The sequence below is a fragment of the Oncorhynchus keta genome, unplaced genomic scaffold (genome assembly GCF_023373465.1).
Source record: "Oncorhynchus keta strain PuntledgeMale-10-30-2019 unplaced genomic scaffold, Oket_V2 Un_contig_3627_pilon_pilon, whole genome shotgun sequence".
Taxonomy (NCBI): Eukaryota; Metazoa; Chordata; class Actinopteri; order Salmoniformes; family Salmonidae; genus Oncorhynchus; species Oncorhynchus keta.
Window position 1 is genome coordinate 91,123 of NW_026287341.1, and position 21,493 is coordinate 112,615.

The 21,493-nt window shown below is 43.6% G+C and overlaps 2 protein-coding genes across 8 annotated transcripts in view; one reads left to right on the plus strand and one right to left on the minus strand.

Moving 5' to 3' along the window:
- cfap70 (cilia and flagella associated protein 70) overlaps positions 1-21,493 on the minus strand; it is a 39,172-nt gene that overhangs the window by 15,207 nt on the left and 2,472 nt on the right. For 2 of the 5 annotated variants that reach the window (XM_052508459.1, XM_052508461.1), the window contains exons 1-9: positions 3,336-3,484; positions 2,837-3,020; positions 2,557-2,655; positions 2,345-2,430; positions 1,938-2,123; positions 1,413-1,595; positions 651-745; positions 309-411; positions 51-185 (exon numbers count right to left, since the gene is read on the minus strand). In XM_052508459.1, coding sequence (XP_052364419.1) covers positions 51-185; positions 309-411; positions 651-745; positions 1,413-1,595; positions 1,938-2,123; positions 2,345-2,430; positions 2,557-2,655; positions 2,837-3,020; positions 3,336-3,407 — 1,143 coding nt within the window. In that variant the 5' untranslated portion in view covers positions 3,408-3,484. Of the gene's footprint in view, positions 1-50; positions 186-308; positions 412-650; positions 746-1,412; positions 1,596-1,937; positions 2,124-2,344; positions 2,431-2,556; positions 2,656-2,836; positions 3,021-3,335; positions 3,485-3,976; positions 4,121-21,493 lie in introns of those variants that run through there. The other 3 variants (XM_052508457.1, XM_052508458.1, XM_052508460.1) reach the window with 3 other exon arrangements.
- Positions 3,510-13,359, plus strand: LOC118379665 (tubulin epsilon and delta complex protein 2). 3 transcript variants are annotated; one of them, XM_052508462.1, is made up of 10 exons: positions 3,510-3,616; positions 4,125-4,246; positions 4,372-4,427; positions 4,545-5,154; positions 5,391-5,444; positions 5,945-6,023; positions 6,419-6,626; positions 9,387-9,485; positions 11,752-11,960; positions 12,840-13,359. In XM_052508462.1, exons 2-10 carry the CDS (start codon positions 4,143-4,145, stop codon positions 12,972-12,974), a joined length of 1,554 nt encoding a protein of 517 aa, XP_052364422.1. In that variant the 5' UTR covers positions 3,510-3,616; positions 4,125-4,142; the 3' UTR covers positions 12,975-13,359. The 3 variants fall into 3 exon arrangements, with proteins under 3 accessions (XP_052364422.1, XP_052364424.1, XP_052364423.1); XM_052508464.1 differs by having other exon boundaries at positions 3,572-4,246; positions 4,545-5,049; XM_052508463.1 differs by having other exon boundaries at positions 3,575-4,246; positions 6,419-6,575.

A 21,493-nucleotide genomic window follows, 5' to 3' on the forward strand; every position in this document is an offset into this window, starting at 1 on the left:
CACCATATTCTAAAGAAACCTTGAATGGCTGTAATCGAAGCTACTTTCACCTTGACCAGTAGGTCAGAGTCGTAGAATGGGTAGAGCCGGTACGCTCCACGGACACGCCTCGCCCCGGGGTACAACAGGGGCGCCATGTCCACGTATGCCACTCCATGGAAGGAGAGTTGGGTCTCATCCTCACCCTGTTGAACAGACACACACACACACAAAAAAAGGCAAATCAAAGAAACATTAGTAAGGATATTAACAATAATGGCCAAGAGTGATTTTATCAGATCCTGTATAGGAGAAATTCAGTGTCTTACTCCCTTGTCTTTGCCAGCCTTCCCTCCCTTAGTGGCTCCAACCTGTGGTGACCTCATGACCTCTACTGGCCACAGTCTGCTTTCTGCTATCCTACGGGTCAGACTGAGAGAGGAGGATAGAACATAGATAGAGCATTCAATTAAATTCAATAAAACATGATTGTTCCCAAAGGGCAATTTGGTAGCAGCGCATTTTATAGTCCAACTTTTTTCAATTCAATATTGAAAAACTTTGAGGATACTGTAGCTCTCTATTTATATTTGTTACAGATCAAATCCAAGATTTAAAGCAGGGCTCAATAGAAGCAGATTGTTGGCAGTGAGGTGGTGTATCTGTCTCACCAGGCTGCACCATCTGCATCCAGAAAGCAACGACGCTCTGTGTCCCAGCTCACTCTCTTCTTATTGGTCTCCGCTTCTTTCCGGAAATCCCTGTCCTGGAAAACACAGGAAGCGATGAGGGGAAGAGATCCATTGTCACGCCCTGACCTTAGTTATCTTTGTTTTCTTTAGTATTTTGGTTAGGTCAGGGTGTGACGAGGGTGGTTTGTTCGTTTTTGTATTGTCTAGGGGGTTTTATATTGTCTAGGGGGTTTTCTATGTCTAAGGTTTTTGTATCTCTAGGGGTTTTAGTAAGTCTAGGTGTTTATATGTCTATGGTTGCCTAAATTGGTTCTCAATCAGTGGCAGCTGTTTATCGTTGTCTCTGATTGGGGTCCATATTTAGGTAGCCATATTCCTTGGGTATTTTGTGGGTTCTTGGTCTATGTTTAGTTGCCTGTCTGCACTACGCATATTAGCACCATGTTTTTTTGTTGTTGTTGTTTTGATAGTTTGTTCAGTGGTTTTTCTTTAATTAAAGAAGATGTACGCCTACCACGCTGCGCCTTGGTCACTTCTTTATGATGACCGTGACATCCATACATTACACAGAATGTATTGGTCAAACCACTGAGAGTGCAAACGATGACTCAATGACAATAATTGAAATAATGACATAACAATAAAAACATTTGATTCATTTGGTATTAAGGTGAGATTGTGCTGCAGTACTAGAGATGGTTATACCAACCATAATACCAGAGTACAAGTAGGCTAGAGTACCTCTATGCTGGTGAGATCCCCATCCTCCATCTCAATGGGCTCTCCCTCCATGGAGACACCAGGTATGAACTGAGCTCCAGGAGCCAACAGGGGACCCAGGGGCCACTTCCTGAGTCTTCCCATGGGTTCACTCTCCCCGCCCACCTTCAGCAGCCCATTGGAGAACATCAGCACCTGCTCTTTCTGGGGGAAACAAGAAATGTGTCAGGTACAAGTTAAATGTCATATGACATTAGGGATTGTGGGTTCATCTGTGTATGTGTATTGTATCCTTGAATTACTGTCAATAGTTCACAGTTGACAACATTTCCACAGTAAAAATGCTTTAGTGCATTAGTATGGGAATTGGTCTGTACTATTCCAGTCTGACTGTGAACTAACCTATAGAGTTGTCATTCTATTCAATAGCAAATATTTCACAAATGGCATGAAAAGAAGAGGAATTTCCCTTTACTTCCTGTGTTGACTGAATTTAAATGGAATTGGCTCCAACCCTGATGGCAACATAGGTCTCTTATCGCTCACCTCAGCAGTGAGGGGAACCTGCAGGGCAGCCACATAGCTGGAGAGAGGACCAGACCCAGAGACAGGGTTCCACACCTCCGGAACAGAGTAAGCTGTCTCCACAGTAACCTTCAGCAGGTTGGAGTCAGACAGCTGGACGCCGGATAGCAGAGGCTCGGAAACACAGACGGTCACGTCTAGAGATGGCTGGATGCCAGGCAGAGGAGGGAGATGTCAATTACAAACAAACTGAACATACATACATACATACATACATACATACATACATACATACATACATACATACATACATACATACATACATACATACATATTCACGTATGATATACATATACATACACAGTCATGTATGAACACACAGTCACACACACACAAAGTATCTTGTGCTGGTTAGTTTTTACTCGTACTTTACAGCTGCCCTCCTGTGAGGCTGCCTCTGCAGGTGAGCCAGGAGTTGGATGAAGTAGCACAGTGGAGAAGAAGCTGACCTGACCTATCGAGGGTGAGAGAGAGAGGAATACATTTACATTTCAAACATTAGTGAGTTTTTTTGGGGGGGGCCCTGGAAGGTATTAAGTTAGATGGATACTTGATTGGATCTAATGTGTCGGTCTCTCACCATGCAAGAGAGGTAGCAAGTCCACTATAGCTTGCCCTATAACTGCAGTCTTCTCCTCCTTCTGCTTCTTCTCCTTGGGAAGGACCTCAATCACTGTCACTAAATGACAACGACAACGACGGATTAATGTGATAAGCAACCGTAGATTAGTGAAAAACTGGCTGAACGAGGGAGACACGGTACAATGACGATATGGATCAATCGTCAAGATAAATAGTGGCTTTAACATCTGAAACAAGCAGCACACATCATAACAATGGATTAGTTAGTAGTAGCTCACATATGACAGGTTTGTGTGCCATGTCATCTAATGTGTGGGCAGCATCTGAGCACTCAAAGCTGCAGGTGAAGTTGTAATCCACGCCCTGATCCACAGCAGCATCCAGCTTCTGGGAATCTCCCAGGACGATGCCATTGAACTCAGCTCTCACATAGTTCAGGATGGACTCAGCCTTGTTGCCCCTCTGGAAGTGAAAAACCGCAACACCATTTTGTTAGGGTCTATTATAATATTAACGTTAGTTAGCTAGCAGAATTGGATCAATAGAGCTGTCACAGCTGGGGGTGCACATTTGACTCAACTGATAGTCATCAAACTCTTTATCAACTGAATCAGTTGTACTTCCTGAGCTAAGACAACAAAGTGCACAACTGTGGATCCCCAGAACCCAAGAATGTAAAACACCAAGTTAGCCATATATGCAAGTTGCTACAACTGACCGATCTTATTCTACCAGTGCTATTAACGTAATGGAAACAGGAAAGGGATACAAGCTTACCAGGTTATTTCCACGAAGTACTGTTATGTTCACGAGTGTTGCTTTGTCTCCCACACCACGAAATTGTTCCATTCTGTTTTTGTAAATCAGAGTGAGTAAAAGTCAAATGTTTGTTGATTGTTCTGGAAAAACAAAAACTCCCCCTGCACTGCAGCAGGTGAATACATCAGCGTCCCCGTTTCCATAGTAGCGAGTCGGAATATCGCGAGAAGTGGGGTTGTTGTTGGTGGTGGAGGAGTGGCTAGCTAGTTGCTAGTGAGTCGCGTGTGCTATTTTTTTACGTGAGTAATATGTATGTTGTCCAGTATTTAAAGGACTACATAGTATACGTTGTGTATGAACGCCATACAATGGTGAATGGGTTTTGTCACAGTCGGTTGGACTTTGCAAATCTACTCTGTTTTGCCAGTTAGCTAACGTTAGCTAGCGTAACTTCCGATTTTTGCTTTCGCGGGTCAGTACAACAACAGCTTGCTAAAGTTGCATGCAGATGTTTGGCAAGTGTCACACTTTCACTTTCAAGATGCCGAATTCAAATGTGTATGTGATGAATTTAAGTTTGCAGTGTGCCTATGCTTTCATTTAGCCATCGAGCTAGAGCAGGGGTGTATACACTAGGAACGAAACGGAGAGGGACCTACCTGAATGTGTCCAATATAGCATCTTGTTTTCGCTGTAAAAAGTGTTCCGATGCAAAGCGTGTTGGACTTAATGATTACACCCCAGATATAGTAGCGCTGTTTTGTTTGCGCATGGTCACTGTGAACTGTAATCTATTGTGCATGACAGTGCCAGGCTGCCTGCATTATGTCACTGCTTAGCCTTGTGGATGAAGCCATCAAGTTGTGTAAAGTAGAGGAGACCAAGATAAACGAGAACATCCTTCAATACAGGGAGATACTGCGCTCTTTGTAAGTACAGTAAAACCTCCACGTCCATTGATATATGTTAAGCTAATGGTCTAAAGTTGTTCTGTATGAGTAGGTAACTCGGTAGGCCTGTGTTATAACATGCTTGCCATCTGATCATTCACCAGGAGACCACAGCAAGAAGACGGCAAGGAAATAGAACTGACAGATGATGTTGAAAAGGGTATTATGATGATCCTGTCTGCTATTTTCTCTGAAGCCCAGTGTACTAGTAGTAACTGGGTATGGTAATGTTTTTAATATCTACTTTGTCAGCATGTTTTTCTCTTTCTCTGTTTAGACCCAGATGTCCAACTGGAGGATAGACGGGAGATGGAACTGCTGAATCGATTGCTGGAGAAGGCCCTCAGAGTTCGCGCTGGCACAGCACCCCAAAAAGACCCTCAGAACTGTCCAGGACCAAAGAAAGAACCAGTGGACAATACACAGGGCAAGGGAAGGGCCCTGACCCCAGGTGGCAACAAAGGGAATAAAAATGGCATTAAAACTACCTCCAAACCCATCACGATGGACAAAAAAGAGTCCAAAAAGTATTCTGCCTCCCATCTCTACAGGGGTGGAAGGGGGAGGATGGGTCACCCTGTAGGTCATTCAGGACAAGGCAGGGCAAGCATGATCAGAAGCTCTGTCCAGATGCAGAAACGATCTGTCGTGTCAAAGGGGTTTCCTCCCCAGTCCTCTGGGAAGGAAGTGAAGCAGGCTGGTCCTCCAAGTCCTGTGTCACATGATCAGGGTCAATCACCACAGGCCTCATCAGCACATCATCAGGTTGAGGTGTCCCACAGGTCAGCTGCAGCCACTTCCTTCCAGCCCCCTAACTGGGACACAGTGTCTGTTTCACACATGGAGGGGATGCCAAAAGCACATGTAATTTCACCTCCACAGAATGGGTAGGCTGCAAGACAACACTAGACCACTGCTTAGTGAACAAAGTATATGACAGTGTCAAATTCCTATTCCAGAAGCAACATAACCAATTAAAATGGAACGGTCCAAGTACCGTACTGATATCGTTAAGAAGTTGGCTAGAAGCAACTCAACGTTTGTGATATAATATGACTGTTGTGACAATAAGTAGTTTGAGTGTGGTTTAATGACCTTGTACATGTTTGTGTTTTTGTGGCAGGGCTCCCACACAGTTGTTAACTAAATGGACCAGTCTAAGGACCAAACAAAGCAGGTCAGCCAGTGAATCATATCTTTTGTGAAGGAAATGTCTGACCTATATCATCCTCCATGTAACATTTTCCATTCAGTGTTCTGTAATGCATACAGAATTTTCTCTAATGTATTATGTGCAAACGGGTAAATTCCTTGTGCACCACAGTGTGTCCAGGTGCTATGATTCTGGCAGGAACAGCTAGGTATCCAAAAGAAACGTCCAAAAAGTGATTGGTTTTTTTTGTATACTCTTTGATGTTGAGCTGTGTTTGTTTGGGGAACAAGAAGTAGGCTATACATGTATACCACAGGAGGTTGGTGGCACCTTAATTGGGGAGGACTGGCTTGTGGTAATGGCAGGAGCGGAATCAGTGGAATGGTATCAAATACATCAAACACGTGGTTTGATTCCATTCGCTCCGTTCCAGCCATTATTATGAGCTGTTCTCCCCTCTGCAGCCTCCACTGATGTGTATACTGTTGTAATGGACATTAATTTGACCCTTTCACCCCCCACAGGTTATGGGACAAAGTCCTGGCTCTACAATCCAAACCTGTGTCGGAGAGGAGTCACTTCACAGAGAGAGTGAAAGCCACTGTATTCTTCCTCAGATGAACTGAACATTTACCACCCACATATAGCCAAACCTGATTTAATGCACCCTCATGCTTACATTTAAACATTAATGAGTAGTTAAATAGTGTTATAATAGTATATCTTATTTGTGACATGGGACCTGCAGAGATATCAATTGTTCATTTTAACGAGTATAAACTCGTTACTAATTCTCTCACTCCCACTCGTTCACACAGCCTACGTGAGAGAAATTAGCACGGCATCAAATTCAGTGTCTACCAGCGTTTCTCAAAATAACACACCAGATTTTAGGATTCACACACAGAAAATGAAATGTGTGTGTCTTTGTGTGTCTTCTAATATTATCTCAGAGTTTTGTCTGCTTGTTCTCCTTGACCCGTCCCCTTATGGGTCAGTTCTCCAGAGAGTGGCCAACCAGTGGCAGCCCGGCCGACACCGGGGCTCAGGTGGACAGACTGACACAGCTCTGCACGGATCTGAGTCATTGCTACCAGAGCGAGCGGCTGCTGCTGCTGACTGGCCAGACCTTCAGAACCTCTGGCACTGAGCCAGGTACCAGCCCAACCAGAGGAGATGCAGAAGGGGGGATGGAAGGAGGGATAAGTAAGAAATAGGAAATTACAGAAGTGGAGGGATGGAAAACTGGTAGGAGATGACAGAAGTATGGGTGATGAGAAAACTGGTAGGAGATGACAGAAGTGGAGGGATGGAAAACAGGTAGGAGATGACAGAAGTATGGGGGATGAGAACTGGTAGGAGATGACCGAAGTATGGGGGATGGAAAACTGGTAGGAGATGACAGAAGTGGAGGGATGGAAAACTGGTAGAAGATGACAGAAGTGGAGGGATGGAAAACTGGTAGGAGATGACAGAAGTATGGGGGATGAGAACTGGTAGGAGATGACAGAAGTGGAGGGATGGAAAACAGGTAGGAGATGACAGAAGTATGGGCGATGGAAAACTGGTAGGAGATGACAGAAGTATGGGTGATGAGAAAACTGGTAGGAGATGACAGAGTGGAGGGAAAACTGGTAGGAGATGACAGAAGTATGGGGGGATGAGAACTGGTAGGAGATGACGGAAGTATGGGGGATGGAAAACTGGTAGGAGATGACAGAAGTGGAGGGATGGAAAACTGGTAGGAGATGACAGAAGTGGGGGATGGAAAACTGGTAGGAGATGACAGAAGTATGGGGGATGGAAAACTGGTAGAAGATGACAGAAGTGGAGGGATGGAAAACTGGTAGGAGATGACAGAAGTATGGGGGATGAGAACTGGTAGGAGATGACAGAAGTATGGGGGATGGAAAACTGGTAGGAGATGACAGAAGTGGAGGGATGGAAAACTGGTAGGAGATGACAGAAGTATGGGGGATGAGAACTGGTAGGAGATGACAGAAGTATGGGGGATGGAAAACTGGTAGGAGATGACAGAAGTATGGGGGATGAACTGGTAGGAGAACCAGAGTCTGGAAGATGAAAAGCAAGTGGGGGATGGAAAACTGGTAGAAGATGACAGAATTGGAGGGATCTGGTAGGAGATGACAGAAGTATGGGGGATAGAGAACTGGTAGGAGATGAAATAAGAAAACGTTCAGTGTTATTTTTCAGCTCATCACCCCTTAGTCCTCTGACCCCATTTACTGCTGAGCTTATTAATTCTGAAGCCATTAGCAATCATTTGATAGCTGTTTTTATGCTACAGATAACAATTAATTACAGTAACTTCTGAGTAATGTAAAGCAATTAGACACGGCAAAATCTTGTCATTTTTTATAGCACCATTACCAATACATTTGAGATCGATTCGCATTGCGCTTTCACTGCATTTGTTTAATTTCATGTCCAAATACTGAAGAGAGTAATTCTTTGTCAATGTGTAATAATAATGCTTAGCTCATGTCTGTTATACATACCGTGCATTTGGAAAGTATTCAGACCTCTTGACTTTTTCCACATTTTCTTACGTTACAGCCTTATTCTATGGATTCAATTGTTATTTCCCCCCTCAATCTATACACAATACCCTATAATGACAAAGCAAAAACAGGTTTTTAGAATGTTTTAGCAAATTTATAAAAAAAAAAAAATGAAATATAACATTTACATAAGTATTCACACCCTTTACTCAGTGCTTTCTTGAAGCACCTTTGGCAGTGATTACAGCCTCAAGTCTTTTTGGGTATAACGCTACAAGCTTGGCACACCTGTATTTGGGGAGTTTCTCCCATTCTTCTCTGCAGATCCTCTCAAGCTCTGCCAGGTGGTATGGGGAGCGTCTCTGCACAGCTATTTTCAGGTCTCTCCAGAGATGTTCGATTGGGTTAATTGTTTCTCATGGTCTGAGTCCTTTAGGTGCCTTTTGGCAAACTCCTAGCGTGCTATCATGTGCCTTTTACTGAGGAGTGGCTTCAGCCTGGCCACTCTACCATAAAGGCCTGAATGGTGGAGTGCTGCAGAGATGGTTGTCCTTCTGGAAGGTTCTCCCATCTCCAAAGAGGAGCTCTGTCAGTGACCATCGGGTTCTTGGTCACCTCCCTGACCAAAGCCCTTCTCCCCCGATTGCGCAATTTGGCTGGGCAACCAGCTCTAGGAAGAGTCTTGGTGGTTCCAAACTTCCATTTAAGAATGATGGAGGCCACTGTGTTCTTGGGGACCTTCAATGCTGCAGTAACTCTTTGGTACCCTTTCCCAGATGTGTGCCTCAACACAATCCTGTCTCAGAGCTCTACGGACAATTATTTTGACCTCATGGCTTGATTTTTGCTCTGACATGCAATGTCAACTGTGGGACCTTTATATAGACAGGTGTGTGTCTTTCCAAACCATGTCTTATCAATTCAATTTAAACTATCAAAATAAAGAGAGTCGCACACTCCATGTGTAATCTCCCAGCAATTTAATGGGTATTTACCAATGTTTCGGCATCACTGTGCCTTTCTTTATTTTGATAGTTTATTCGCCGTTAGTCAGCACATCCACACAAACTATTATTCTGGGTGTGCGCCAGCTCATGTTTTTTATCATTCAATTGAATTTACCGCAGGTGGACTCCAATCAAATTGTAGAAATATCTCAAGGATGATCAATGGGAACGGGATGCGCCTGAACCCAATTTAGACTCTGATAGCAAAGGGTCTGAATTCTTTTGTAAAGATAATTTGTCAAACATGTCTGAAAACCGTTTTTCGCTTTGTCATTATGGGGTATTGTGTGTAGATTGATGAGGGGAAAATGTATTTAATCCATTTTAGAATAAGGCTGTACCGTAACAAAGTGAAAAGGTTAAGGGGTCTGAATACTTTCCCAATGCACTGTACATTTATATTTATGGAGGATTTTTTCCCATGTTATTATGTGAAGCAACATGCCAGAAGAGGGAATATGAGTCCTTGCTGATGCTGGAAGGACTGGAGAAGATGGTGGCAGACCTCCGGAAACATGCTGGACAGCTGAGAAAAGGTACTAAATCTTGCTTCACTCTATACACTCACGCACACACATCTCCACTCTCAGTGTTTTTCACTGGCAACAGAGTATAATCAAATGTTGAGAATTAGTTAGCATGTTAAAAATCAGTCTTGGAAAGTAGGCATATTACCCTCCAATACTCCCTTTACTGACTTTTCCAGGGACTTCACTTGTAGTGAAATTGTGACCCTTTGCAATTGATTCACGCAGCAGAATGAGCCTATATAGCATCTCACAGTATAATGCAACATATTCTCCACGACCTTGAACCAATACAATTATAAGCTGAGCTCTCTTTTCCCCCCTCTCACCAATCTCACTGTGACAGTGTGGTGCTGATGGGGGGGACTTTTATTTAGAATTGACCATTTTTAGTATTCCCCAAGCCTCCAAGGTGACTGGCTAGGGGCCAGATTGTGACAGAATGTTACAGAACACTCACACACTATCCAGAGTCAAAGCCAGAGTCCTTGCTGGCCCCGGGCCTTCACTAACACTCACAAAGAAATATCTCATTTACATGTACTTAAGTATTCACATCCCTGAGTACCAATACTTTGTAGAAGCACCTTTGGCACAGATTTGTGGTGAAATATTTCAAATCAATGGAGAGAGACTTAGATTTCCTCATAACAATCCAACTTTATTATTCATTATTACAATAATGGAGCTGGTCAACAATAAACGCAGAGGTGATCACTGAGAACCCAGCAGCAGATTTGGGTTACAGCTCTTTATAGCAAAGTACATCCTCCTCCTCGACACATCTGACAAACAGATGTGTAGAAATTATACAAAGATACATTGTGTAATCAAGTAACAGACACAAATGTACATTGCGCCAGGTTTCTGTCTGTAGGTAATTTACTGCTTGTTTATTTATATAGAGTTATCTTCCCCTTTTCACACTCCTTAACACACAGATACTAATGCAACATGGAACACTGGGTACTCCTCACAGTGGAACTGTATCAAGTCGCTCTGGATAAGAGCGTCTGCTAAATGACTTAAATGTAAATGTATCATTCTTATAATTGATCTCTAATCTATATTCTGGTATTCATTCTGAAGGAACTGTATCATTCTTATAATTGATCTCTAATCTACATTCTGGTAGTCAGATTATGATGCAGCATTTTATTTTGGGACAATGCAGTGTAAATGTCCAACAATAGAATGGTACAGTGACGTTTGTTGCAGCATTGTCTTGAGTCAACGGACAACAGTATGATGAGCAGATTCATTCTCAGGTCACCATCCTCCAATGGAGAAATGTGCTCCCTGAGAGTCAATCTTCACACGGACACACACTAACGAGCTAAATGAACCCCTCACTGTCTTGACTTACGGATAATGAAAATAGAAACCGTCAGTTACACCGGATTTATTCTGGTTTCCTTGGTCTCCTTTTGAGATTGTGTGACGGTGAGGCTCCTTCTCAGGTCCCCCTGTGTGAATGTGACGGTGAGGCTCCTTCTCAGGTCCCCCTGTGTGAATGTGACGGTGAGGCTCCTTCTCAGGTCCCCCTGTGTGAATGTGACGGTGAGGCTCCTTCTCAGGTCCCCCTGTGTGAATGTGACGGTGAGGCTCCTTCTCAGGTCCCCCTGTGTGAATGTGACGGTGAGGCTCCTTCTCAGGTCCCCCTGTGTGAATGTGACGGTGAGGCTCCTTCTCAGGTCCCCCTGTGTGAACGTGATGGTGAGGCTCCTTCTCAGGTCCCCCTGTGTGAACGTGATGGTGAGGCTCCTTCTCAGGTCCCCCTGTGTGAACGTGACGGTGAGGCTCCTTCTCAGGTCCCCTGTGTGAACGTGATGGTGAGGCTCCTTCTCAGGTCCCCCTGTGTGAACGTGACGGTGAGGCTCCTTCTCAGGTCCCCCTGTGTGAATGTGACGGTGAGGCTCCTTCTCAGGTCCCCCTGTGTGAACGTGATGGTGAGGCTCCTTCTCAGGTCCCCCTGTGTGAACGTGACGGTGAGGCTCCTTCTCAGGTCCCCCTGTGTGAACGTGACGGTGAGGCTCCTTCTCAGGTCCCCCTGTGTGAATGTGACGGTGAGGCTCCTTCTCAGGTCCCCCTGTGTGAACGTGATGGTGAGGTTTTAAAGCCGTCAGTCAGTCCATCCTTGACTGCGCGTAATGCTTGGCTTGTCCCTGCTATTTAAAGCTGAGGGAGCAGCAAGCACACAGGAGGCGCAAGCGTTTTCGGCTTCGGTTGCTCACGCTCCTCTCACTCTAAAAATAATCACAATGTTTCCGACCAGAGCGGGAGGCATGGGATCGATGGAGGAGGCTGAAGGGGGAAGGAGCTGGCGCGTTCTGCCCCGTCAGGAGTAAGGGCGAGTGGGGAGACATGAGTGGGGTGACCCCCTTACCCGCCACCCTTACCTACACCAGCCAGGCAGAGCTCCAGGAGGTGGAGAGGCTGAGGTTGCGAGTGGAGCTGCTACAGCAGGAGGTGCACCTGCATCAGGTAGCGGCACATCTGTCTCATACACACACACACACACACCTGTATTAGGTAAGAGGCACATCTGTCTCATACACACACACACACCTGTATCAGGTAAGAGGCACATCTGTCTCATACACACACACACACCTGTATCAGGTAAGAGGCACATCTGTCTCATACATACACATACACACACACACCTGTATCAGGTAAGAGGCACATCTGTCTCATACACACACACACACACCTGTATCAGGTAAGAGGCACATCTGTCTCATACATACACACACACACACCTGTATCAGGTAAGAGGCACATCTGTCTCATACATACACACACACACACCTGCATCAGGTAGCGGCACATCTGTCTCATACACACACACACACCTGTATCAGGTAAGAGGCACATCTGTCTCATACATACACACACACACACCTGTATCAGGTAAGAGGCACATCTGTCTCATACATACACACACACACACCTGTATCAGGTAAGAGGCACGTCTGTCTCATATATATATATATATATATATATATATATATATATATATATATATATATATATATATATATATACACACACACACACACACCTGCATCAGGTAAGAGGCACATCTCTCACACACCTGTATCAGTCAAGAGGCACATCTGTCTCATACACACACACATACCTGCATCAAGTAAGAGGCACATCTGTCTCATACACACAGACACCTGTATCAGGTAGCTAATAACACACCCTTTGCATATTTCTACCAAGAGCCATGCCATTACACACCTGTGCCATGTTAAAAGGAAAAAGGATTTCTCCACAAAGGTCAATACTGTGATTTTGCATCTGTGTATGTATGAATTAGTCACTTTTTTGGTGTGTGTTCTGTTTCTCTGACAGGCTCTCTCTGACACCATGGTCATGCCCTCCGCTCCTGGACTTCCCAACCCTGCCGCGCTCCGTGACATTTACTCCCTGCTTGGAGAGGGAGGGGTGATGTTTCCTACTCTGGTTCTGGACACAGAACCTGACTAAAGGAACAGGTCAAATGAACTGAACAGGCCAAATCACCTGGGTCATGTTTATTAGGGCACACAATGCAGCAGAAAACAAATGAAAGTTTCTAATTGGACAAGTCCAGGTAGCCTCTCCCTGTTTCATTCGGTGTTCTTCCATTTGGTGCCTAATGAACACGACCAAGAAAGACTATTGAAGAATAGACTAATGAATGGTATGTCTTAGGAGGGGACACTGAGAACAGAGGAAGAAGAATGGAGAATCTTCTGAAAAGAGGCATTTTTGTGTGTTGGGAATGTCAATCTGTGTATTTATTTGGAGAGATTGAGCATTTTGGTTTTACATTGTTCCTTTTGAAAAATCTTGTAAGACTCCTATAATTAGATTAAATTATTCAAATGGATGGATATTGAAAAAGTTACTTTGCATTTTCCATTCGGTAGTCTACATCTACAAATGTGTAATAATTTTAGTTTAATAATTTAAGTAAAAATGTTGTAGGCGAACTAAGTTCGGGTCACTGACAGATGCTGTGATTTTATATTTGTCAGCAGGTGGCGCTTTACCCATGACTCGCCTTTCAAATCAAAACAGCCTACGTGCAGTACATTAGTACTTGTTATACAGACTACATGCAGTACATTAGCACTTGTTATACAGACTCATACAGTACATTAGCATTTGTTATACAGACGACATACAGTACATTAGTACTTGTTATACAGACTACATGCAGTACATTAGCACTTGTTATACAGACTCATACAGTACATTAGCATTGGTTATACAGACGACATACAGTACATTAGTACTTGTTATACAGACTACGTGCAGTACATTAATACTTGTTATAAAGACTATATGCAGTACATTAGTACTTGTTATACAGACTCATATAGTACATTAGTACTTGTTATACAGACTTCATGCAGTACATTAATACCTGTTATAAAGACTTCATACAGTACATTAGTACTTGTTATACAAACTACGTGCAGTACATTAATACTTGTTATAAAGACTACGTGCAGTACATTAGTACTTGTTATACAGACTCATATAGTACATTAGTACTTGTTATACAGACTCATACACTACATTAGATCCCACTGTGGCTAATACAACGGGAAGCACTGTGGTTAATACAACGGGAAGCACTGTGGCTAATACAACGGGAAGCACTGTGGTGAATACAACGAGAATCACTGTGGTTAATACAACGGGAAGCACTGTGGCTAATACAACAGGAATCACTGTGGCTAATACAACGGGAATCACTGTGGCTAATACAACGGGAAGCACTGTGGCTAATACAACGGGAAGCACTGTGGCTAATACAACGGGAAGCACTGTGGTGAATACAACGAGAATCACTGTGGCAAATACAACGGGAAGCACTGTGGCTAATACAACAGGAATCACTGTGGCTAATACAACGGGAATCACTGTGGCTAATACAACGGGAAGCACTGTGGCTAATACAACGGGAAGCACTGTGGCTAATACAACGGGAAGCACTGTGGCTAATACAACGGGAAGCACTGTGGTTAATACAACGGGAAGCACTGTGGTTAATACAACGGGAAGCACTGTGGCTATTACAACGGGAAGCACTGTGGCTAATACAACGGGAAGCACTGTGGCTAATACAACGGGAAGCACTGTGGTTAATACAACGGGAAGCACTGTGGCTAATACAACGGGAAGCACTGTGGCTAATACAACGGGAAGCACTGTGGCTAATACAACGGGAAGCACTGTGGCTAATACAACGGGAAGCACTGTGGCTATTACAACGGGAAGCACTGTGGCTAATACAACGGGAAGCACTGTGGCTAATACAACGGGAAGCACTGTGGCTAATACAACGGGAAGCACTGTGGCTAATACAACGGGAAGCACTGTGGCTAATACAACGGGAAGCACTGTGGCTATTACAACGGGAAGCACTGTGGTTAATACAACGGGAAGCACTGTGGCTAATACAACGGGAAGCACTGTGGCTAATACAACGGGAAGCACTGTGGCTATTACAACGGGAAGCACTGTGGCTAATACAACGGGAAGCACTGTGGCTAATACAACGGGAAGCACTGTGGCTAATACAACGGGAAGCACTGTGGTTAATACAACGGGAAGCACTGTGGTTAATACAACGGGAGTTTGCTCTTATAAGGCAGCAAATAAGGAGGCAGGTGACTCATTTGAGTAAAGAAGGCCGAAACTAACTCTGTCCTTCTGGTCTTTGGGGTAGTGTGGAAGGAGAACAATGTAGGAGATTCACTATTATCCATCCTGGCCCTGAGCTGCATTCAAAACACGCCAGGGGTACTGTGAATAGGACAAGCAAGCAAACATCCAGTGGGGAAAAACTTGGCAAAACAGTTTAATGACGGCTGGGGAGGGCTGAAGAGGTAGATCAACAGCATGAGCCTCATCTGCCCGGCCAACACGCCATCGGTCGTCAGGTGGTGTAGGTACGAACCAGTGGAGGCTGCTTAGGGGAGGACGGCTCATAATGACTGGAACGGAGCAAATGGAATGGCACCATGGAAACCATGTGTTTGATACCATTCCACCTATTCTGCTCCAGCCATTACTATGAGCCTGTCCTCCCAAATTATGGTGCCACCAACCTCCTGTGTCACGCACCAAGTGCCAGTCCCAATTCACTCCCTACCTCTTCCCCTTGGCCCTAACCTAATCCTTTGATGTTTGCAGTTGTTTAAAGTGTAAGCAATGTGGTGGATGCACCACCACTTCACTTCCTATCGAGGCCCTTCAGATCGGCCAACATTGAAGGGTAAGGCCTACGGGACCAGCTGTCTGTGTTCATCTCCATAGTCATAGCCACAAACTTGATCTGTGTCTTTGACTGGCCAGAATCCATGCCTAATCTAAGAGGAATAGCCTCTGTCTGCTATTTCATACATTTTGACTGACATTCCCATCCTGTCTGCTTCTGGATCAGATTTCTACATCCTGTATAGGTCTGGTATGTAATGGGTGTGTGTCGGTGGCAGGGAAGTCAGGCGCAGGAAAACGAACTTGGTATAAACGGAGTCGTTTAATAAGTGCTCATAGAACTCCAAAAACCAAAATATACCAAAAATAATATAAGTGGGTACAAAACCCGTCGCACACCGACACATGACTTGCACATAACATACAATAAAACAATCTCCAACAAGGACATGAGGGGAAACAGAGAATACACAACATGTAATTGATGGGATTGGAACCAGGTGTGAAGGAAGACAAGACAAAACCAATGGAAAATGAAAAATGGATCAGCGATGGCTAGAAGGTCGGTGATGTTGACCACCGAACACCGCCCGAAAAGGGGGGGAACCGGCTTCGGCGGAAGTCGTGACAGGTATGACCACATCTAATATTCTATCTTATCCTAGGATCTGTTGTGTTAGAATATGAAGTGATGGGTCTGTCAAACCATTTTTTTTGTCACATGCACTGAATACAACAAGTAGACCTTACATGTAAGTTTAGACCTTACATTTAAATGATTACTTACAAGGCCCTAACTCTTTTTTGAACTGCACTGTTGGTTAAGAAAATATTTACCAAATAAACTCAAGTTAAAAAAAAGATAAATAACACAATAAAATAACAATAGCGAGGCTATACACAGTGGGTACCGGTACCGAGTCAGTGTGCGGGGGTCCAGGTTAGCCAAAGTAGTTTGTACAAGTAGGTAGAGGTGAAGTGACTGCATAGATAATAAACAGCGAGTAGCAGCAGTGTACAAAACAAATGGAGGGGTGGTGGAGGTGTTAATGTCAATAGTCCGGTGGCCATTTTATTAATTGTTCAGCAGTCTTATGGCTTGGAGGTAGAAGCTGAGCCTTTTGGTCCTAGACGACGCTCCGGTACCGCTTGTTGTGCGGTAGCAGAGAAAATAGTTTATGACTTGGGTGACTGGAGTCTGACAATTTTTTGTGCTTTCCTCTGATGCGATATGAGAGATTATGAGGGTGGGTGTGAGAGGTAGCGGGGGCCTAGAGAGGATAAAAAGGACCAATTCAATGCGTGCTCAGTCTACCCACGGTCAAATGACGTGAGGATGGCACAAGCTGGTCCAGACTGAGCGACAGGTGGCGCCGGGTTTACACAGCGGGTCGTGGGTGAGTATGCTCTGCTGCACCAGACCTCACACACACACACACACACCTCCAGGGTGACTGAGTCACCAGGGGAACAGGTTCCATGGAAAGCTACTATGATGGTCGTCAGCTGGGGTTAGCAGGTTTCTCACCAGAAAGAGACAAAGAGACGTAATAGCATACAGCAGGATAGTAGTCATGGTGACACGAGGGTGGTGTTCAGAGGCACAAAATGGAATAAAATGGGGATTTTCTGTTTTCCATTAGATAGCCAATTTTGACTTTGTGGCTGTGCTAACACACATTTGCTTTTTGGTCTTAACATAAGGCTAGAGTTAGGAATGTGGTTAATGTTAGGGTTAGGTTGAAAATCAGATTTTAATTAGAGAAATTGTACAAATAGACTGGGTTTATGACTGGTTTATGGGTGTGGTAGTCAGTGACGACTGGCTCTTCCTTACCAACAGCTCTATTCCGATAAACGGGTCATTTTCCTCTGCTGCAGTAGAGTGATGAGGGCACTGATCATTATTCATTTAGAAATGATTCTATCAAGTGCTACCTCTGTCACAATATTCTGTTTCTGCTATGGTACTGGTATTCACCAGTAGGTCTTTTACTACTACACACATGCTCTGTCAGTGGTTTTATGGGCCTGTTTGCCGTCCCTATCAGAACATACTGTTATTATTTATTTAATCATGATGCTACTGTATATCAATCCATTATTGAATGGGAAACTCTCCCAACCATTTTATCAAAGCATCCACTGTGATTTATAACTATGCCTTTCTTAATTGCCCCTGAGGGGATAAATACTGTGTTATTGAGTAAAAATGAACTATGTGTCTGTATAATTGAGGTTGCCAGTCCCTGTGTGGGAAGGGCTGGATTCCCAGCAAAAGGGAGGATTCTGTCTTGATAAGAGCTTCAGTTTAGGCCAGGGTGTGTGAAGAGGGGAGACAGGAAAGGGAGGATTCTGTCTTGATAAGAGCTTCAGTTTAGGCCAGGGCGTGTGAAGAGGGGAGACAGGAAAGTACTAAGCGGCAGGCATTAATAATGTCAACATAAATTTGCAACACACAGGTCAGTGAGGTCCCAGTGAGGTCCCAGTGAGCCCATTCAACTCAGCCTTCCTGTGTTCCCGTTTGTCTGACACAAGTCCCGCCCAGGTGACATACTGTAGTATGTATGCTTCAGACAACTGAACCATTTTCAGCAATGTCCTAGTCTTTACGTAAAGGGCAATTCTGCAACTTTTCAACCTCAAATTCATTATTTTCAGCACCATACCAGTGTCAACATGCATTTCTGTGATTAAAAAGATAAGAGTTCTTAAAAAATGCTTCTCTGTGACATCACAGGGTAGGATTAAATGTAAGAAAAACAAAGAGTTTCTTGCCAGTTAAGGGTATTTTCTTGCTCCCCACGTCACTACGAATCTCATCTTTTGATGCCATCGGGTAGAACTGTTACACTTTACTGTATATTTTTACGACAAAACTTAGAAACTGGTATTGTGCTGGTGGAATTAAATTGTATTTGTCACATGCGCACATGTTACGTGCTCTTAACCAACAAACAGATTTGGCTTAATAAACTAAAGGAAAAATAGCAACAAAATAAATGAACGTTTAAGTTTTCTGTGTAACTGTTCTATATTCCTCTACTCAACTGGTATCTTTCTCTCTCCCTTTTGCTTTTCCTTTTAGTCATTTTAGGAAGGGGACAACTGATGTTGTTTGAATTTAATTATCCTCTACTCTATTTGTTCTCCGCCTGGCCCTTTAATCTATCCATCCTCTCTGTAATTTGAATGGGGGGGGGGGCAGATGTACAAAACCCATAGTGCTTTATAAACTGCCGTGTCCAAGTACACAGCCACAGAAACCATGCTGCGTTACCAAGAATCCACCTCGTTTTTCATTGAGCCTTCTTTCTCCTCTCTCTCCCACTCTTCTCTGACGCCCCCAGCCCTTCTCTCCCCCCATCTATCCCCCTCCTCTCCTCCTAAATCTCCTGTATCTCTTTCTCTGTTGGTATTCAGTTACAGCAGGCAGCTAGTGTTGAGTCACGCTGTTTCATCAATTACCCCTCCAGCAATGGTTTATTATTTGACTTCCTCCCTGACCACCCTGCCTGTGTGTGTCAGTTTACTCCGTCACAGAGAGCTTTCCAACGAAGGGCAGGGAGGAACATCCTAATAAAGGTTCAATCTTGTCATTGTGTGTGTGTGTGTGTGTGTGTGTGTGTGTGTGTGTGTGTGTGTGTGTGTGTGTGTGTGTGTGTGTGTGTGTGTGTGTGTGTGTGGGGGGGGAGATCTATTCCCATGTCCTCTTATTTCCTTTCAGACTATGGAGGAAAGTGTGTTCCACAACTCTCTCTGTTTATGTTGAAACCAGGGGAGTTTTGGTAAATAAATAATACTAATAGGTCTTTGACGGTCACCTGACCCCTCAGTAAACCCCCTTCAGGTTGTTGTGACCAGTGGAGGCTGCTGAGTGGAGGACGCCTCAGAATAATGGCTGTAATGGAGCGAATGGAATGGCATCAGACACATGAAAACCATGTGTTTGATGTATTTGATACAATCCCATCCATTGCTCTCCAGCCGTTACCACAAGCCCGTCCCCCCCAAATGAAGGAACCTCCAACCTCCTGTGATTGTGACCATAGAATTAGTTTTATTTTATTAGTTTTATTTAGTTTTATTATGGTTGTGGGTGACGCCCTCCGCCTCTCTGGTGGTCTGGTAGGATATTTTGTTAATCTGCCGCCAGACATGAGAGAGACATGATGACAGGTAAAGAATGTAGGTGGACTTCTATTCCATGGCTGACATTAATAACTAGTTATCCCCTGTCTATGAACTGGTTCTCACCAATAACTAGTTATCCCCTGTCTATGAACTGGTTCTCATCAATAACTAGTTATCCCCTGTCTATGAACTGGTTCTCATCAATAACCAGTTATCCCCTGTCTATGAACTGGTTCTCATCAATAACTAGTTATCCCCTGTCTATGAACTGGTTCTCATCAATAACTAGTTATCCCCTGTCTATGAACTGGTTCTCATCAATAACTAGTTATCCCCTGTCTATGAACTGGTTCTCATCAATAACTAGTTATCCCCTGTCTATGAACTGGTTCTCATCAATAACTAGTTATCCCGTGTCTATGAACTGGTTCTCATCAATAACTAGTTATCCCCTGTCTATGAACTGGTTCTCATCAATAACTAGTTATCCCCTGTCTATGAACTGGTTCTCATCAATAACTAGTTATCCCCTGTCTATGAACTGGTTCTCATCAATAACTAGTTATCCCCTGTCTATGAACTGGTTCTCATCAATAACTAGTTATCCCCTGTCTATGAACTGGTTCTCATCAATAACTAGTTATCCCCTGTCTATGAACTGGTTCTCATCAATAACTAGTTATCCCCTGTCTATGAACTGGTTCTCATCAATAACTAGTTATCCCCTGTCTATGAACTGGTTCTCATCAATAACTAGTTATCCCCTGTCTATGAACTGGTTCTCATCAATAACTAGTTATCCCCTGTCTATGAACTGGTTCTCATCAATAACTAGTTATCCCCTGTCTATGAACTGGTTCTCATCAATAACTAGTTATCCCCTGTCTATGAACTGGTTCTCATCAATAACTAGTTATCCCCTGTCTATGAACTGGTTCTCATCAATAACTAGTTATCCCCTGTCTATGAACTGTTTCTCATCAATAACTAGTTATCCCCTGTCTATGAACTGGTTCTCATCAATAACCAGTTATCCCCTGTCTATGAACTGGTTCTCATCAATGGCTGACATCAAAAACCAGTTATGCCCTGTATGTGAACTGGTTCTCATCAATGGCTGACATCAATAACTAGTTATTCCCTGTCTATGAACTGGTTCTCATCGACAATTGTTAAAACGCCAAATTCAAAACAGAAATATCATAATTAAAATTCCTCAAACATATTTTACACCATTTTAAAGGTAAACTTGTTGTTAATCCCACCACAGTGTTCTGATTTCAAAAAGGCTTTACAACAAAAGCAAACCAAACAATTATGTTAGGTCTGCACCTAGTCACAGAAAAACACAGTCATTTTTCCAGCCAAAGAGAGGAGTCACAAAAAGCAGAAATAGAGATAAAAATAATCACTAACCTTTGATGATCTTCATCAGAATGTACTCACAGGAATCCCAGTTCCACAATAAATGTTTGATTTGTTCGATAAAGTCCATCATTTATGTCTAAATACCTCATTTTTGTTTGTGCGTTTAGTACACACTCCAAAATCACGAGGCACGGGCAAGTCCAGGTGAAATTCAGACAAAGTCATATTACAGTTCATAGAAACATGTCAAACGAAGTATAGAATCAATCTTTGGGATGTTTTTATCATAA

What these genes read in the sequence shown, in the direction of transcription:
- LOC118379665 (XM_052508462.1), top strand. Translation starts at nt 4,143, where the DNA reads ATGTCACTGCTTAGCCTTGTGGATGAAGCCATCAAGTTGTGTAAAGTA. An exon ending in ATTTCACCTCCACAGAATGG is followed by an intron (nt 5,155 to 5,390) that starts GTAGGCTGCAAG and finishes TTTTTGTGGCAG; the next exon opens with GGCTCCCACACAGTTGTTAA. An exon ending in AGGAGGTGCACCTGCATCAG is followed by an intron (nt 11,961 to 12,839) that starts GTAGCGGCACAT and finishes TTTCTCTGACAG; the next exon opens with GCTCTCTCTGACACCATGGT.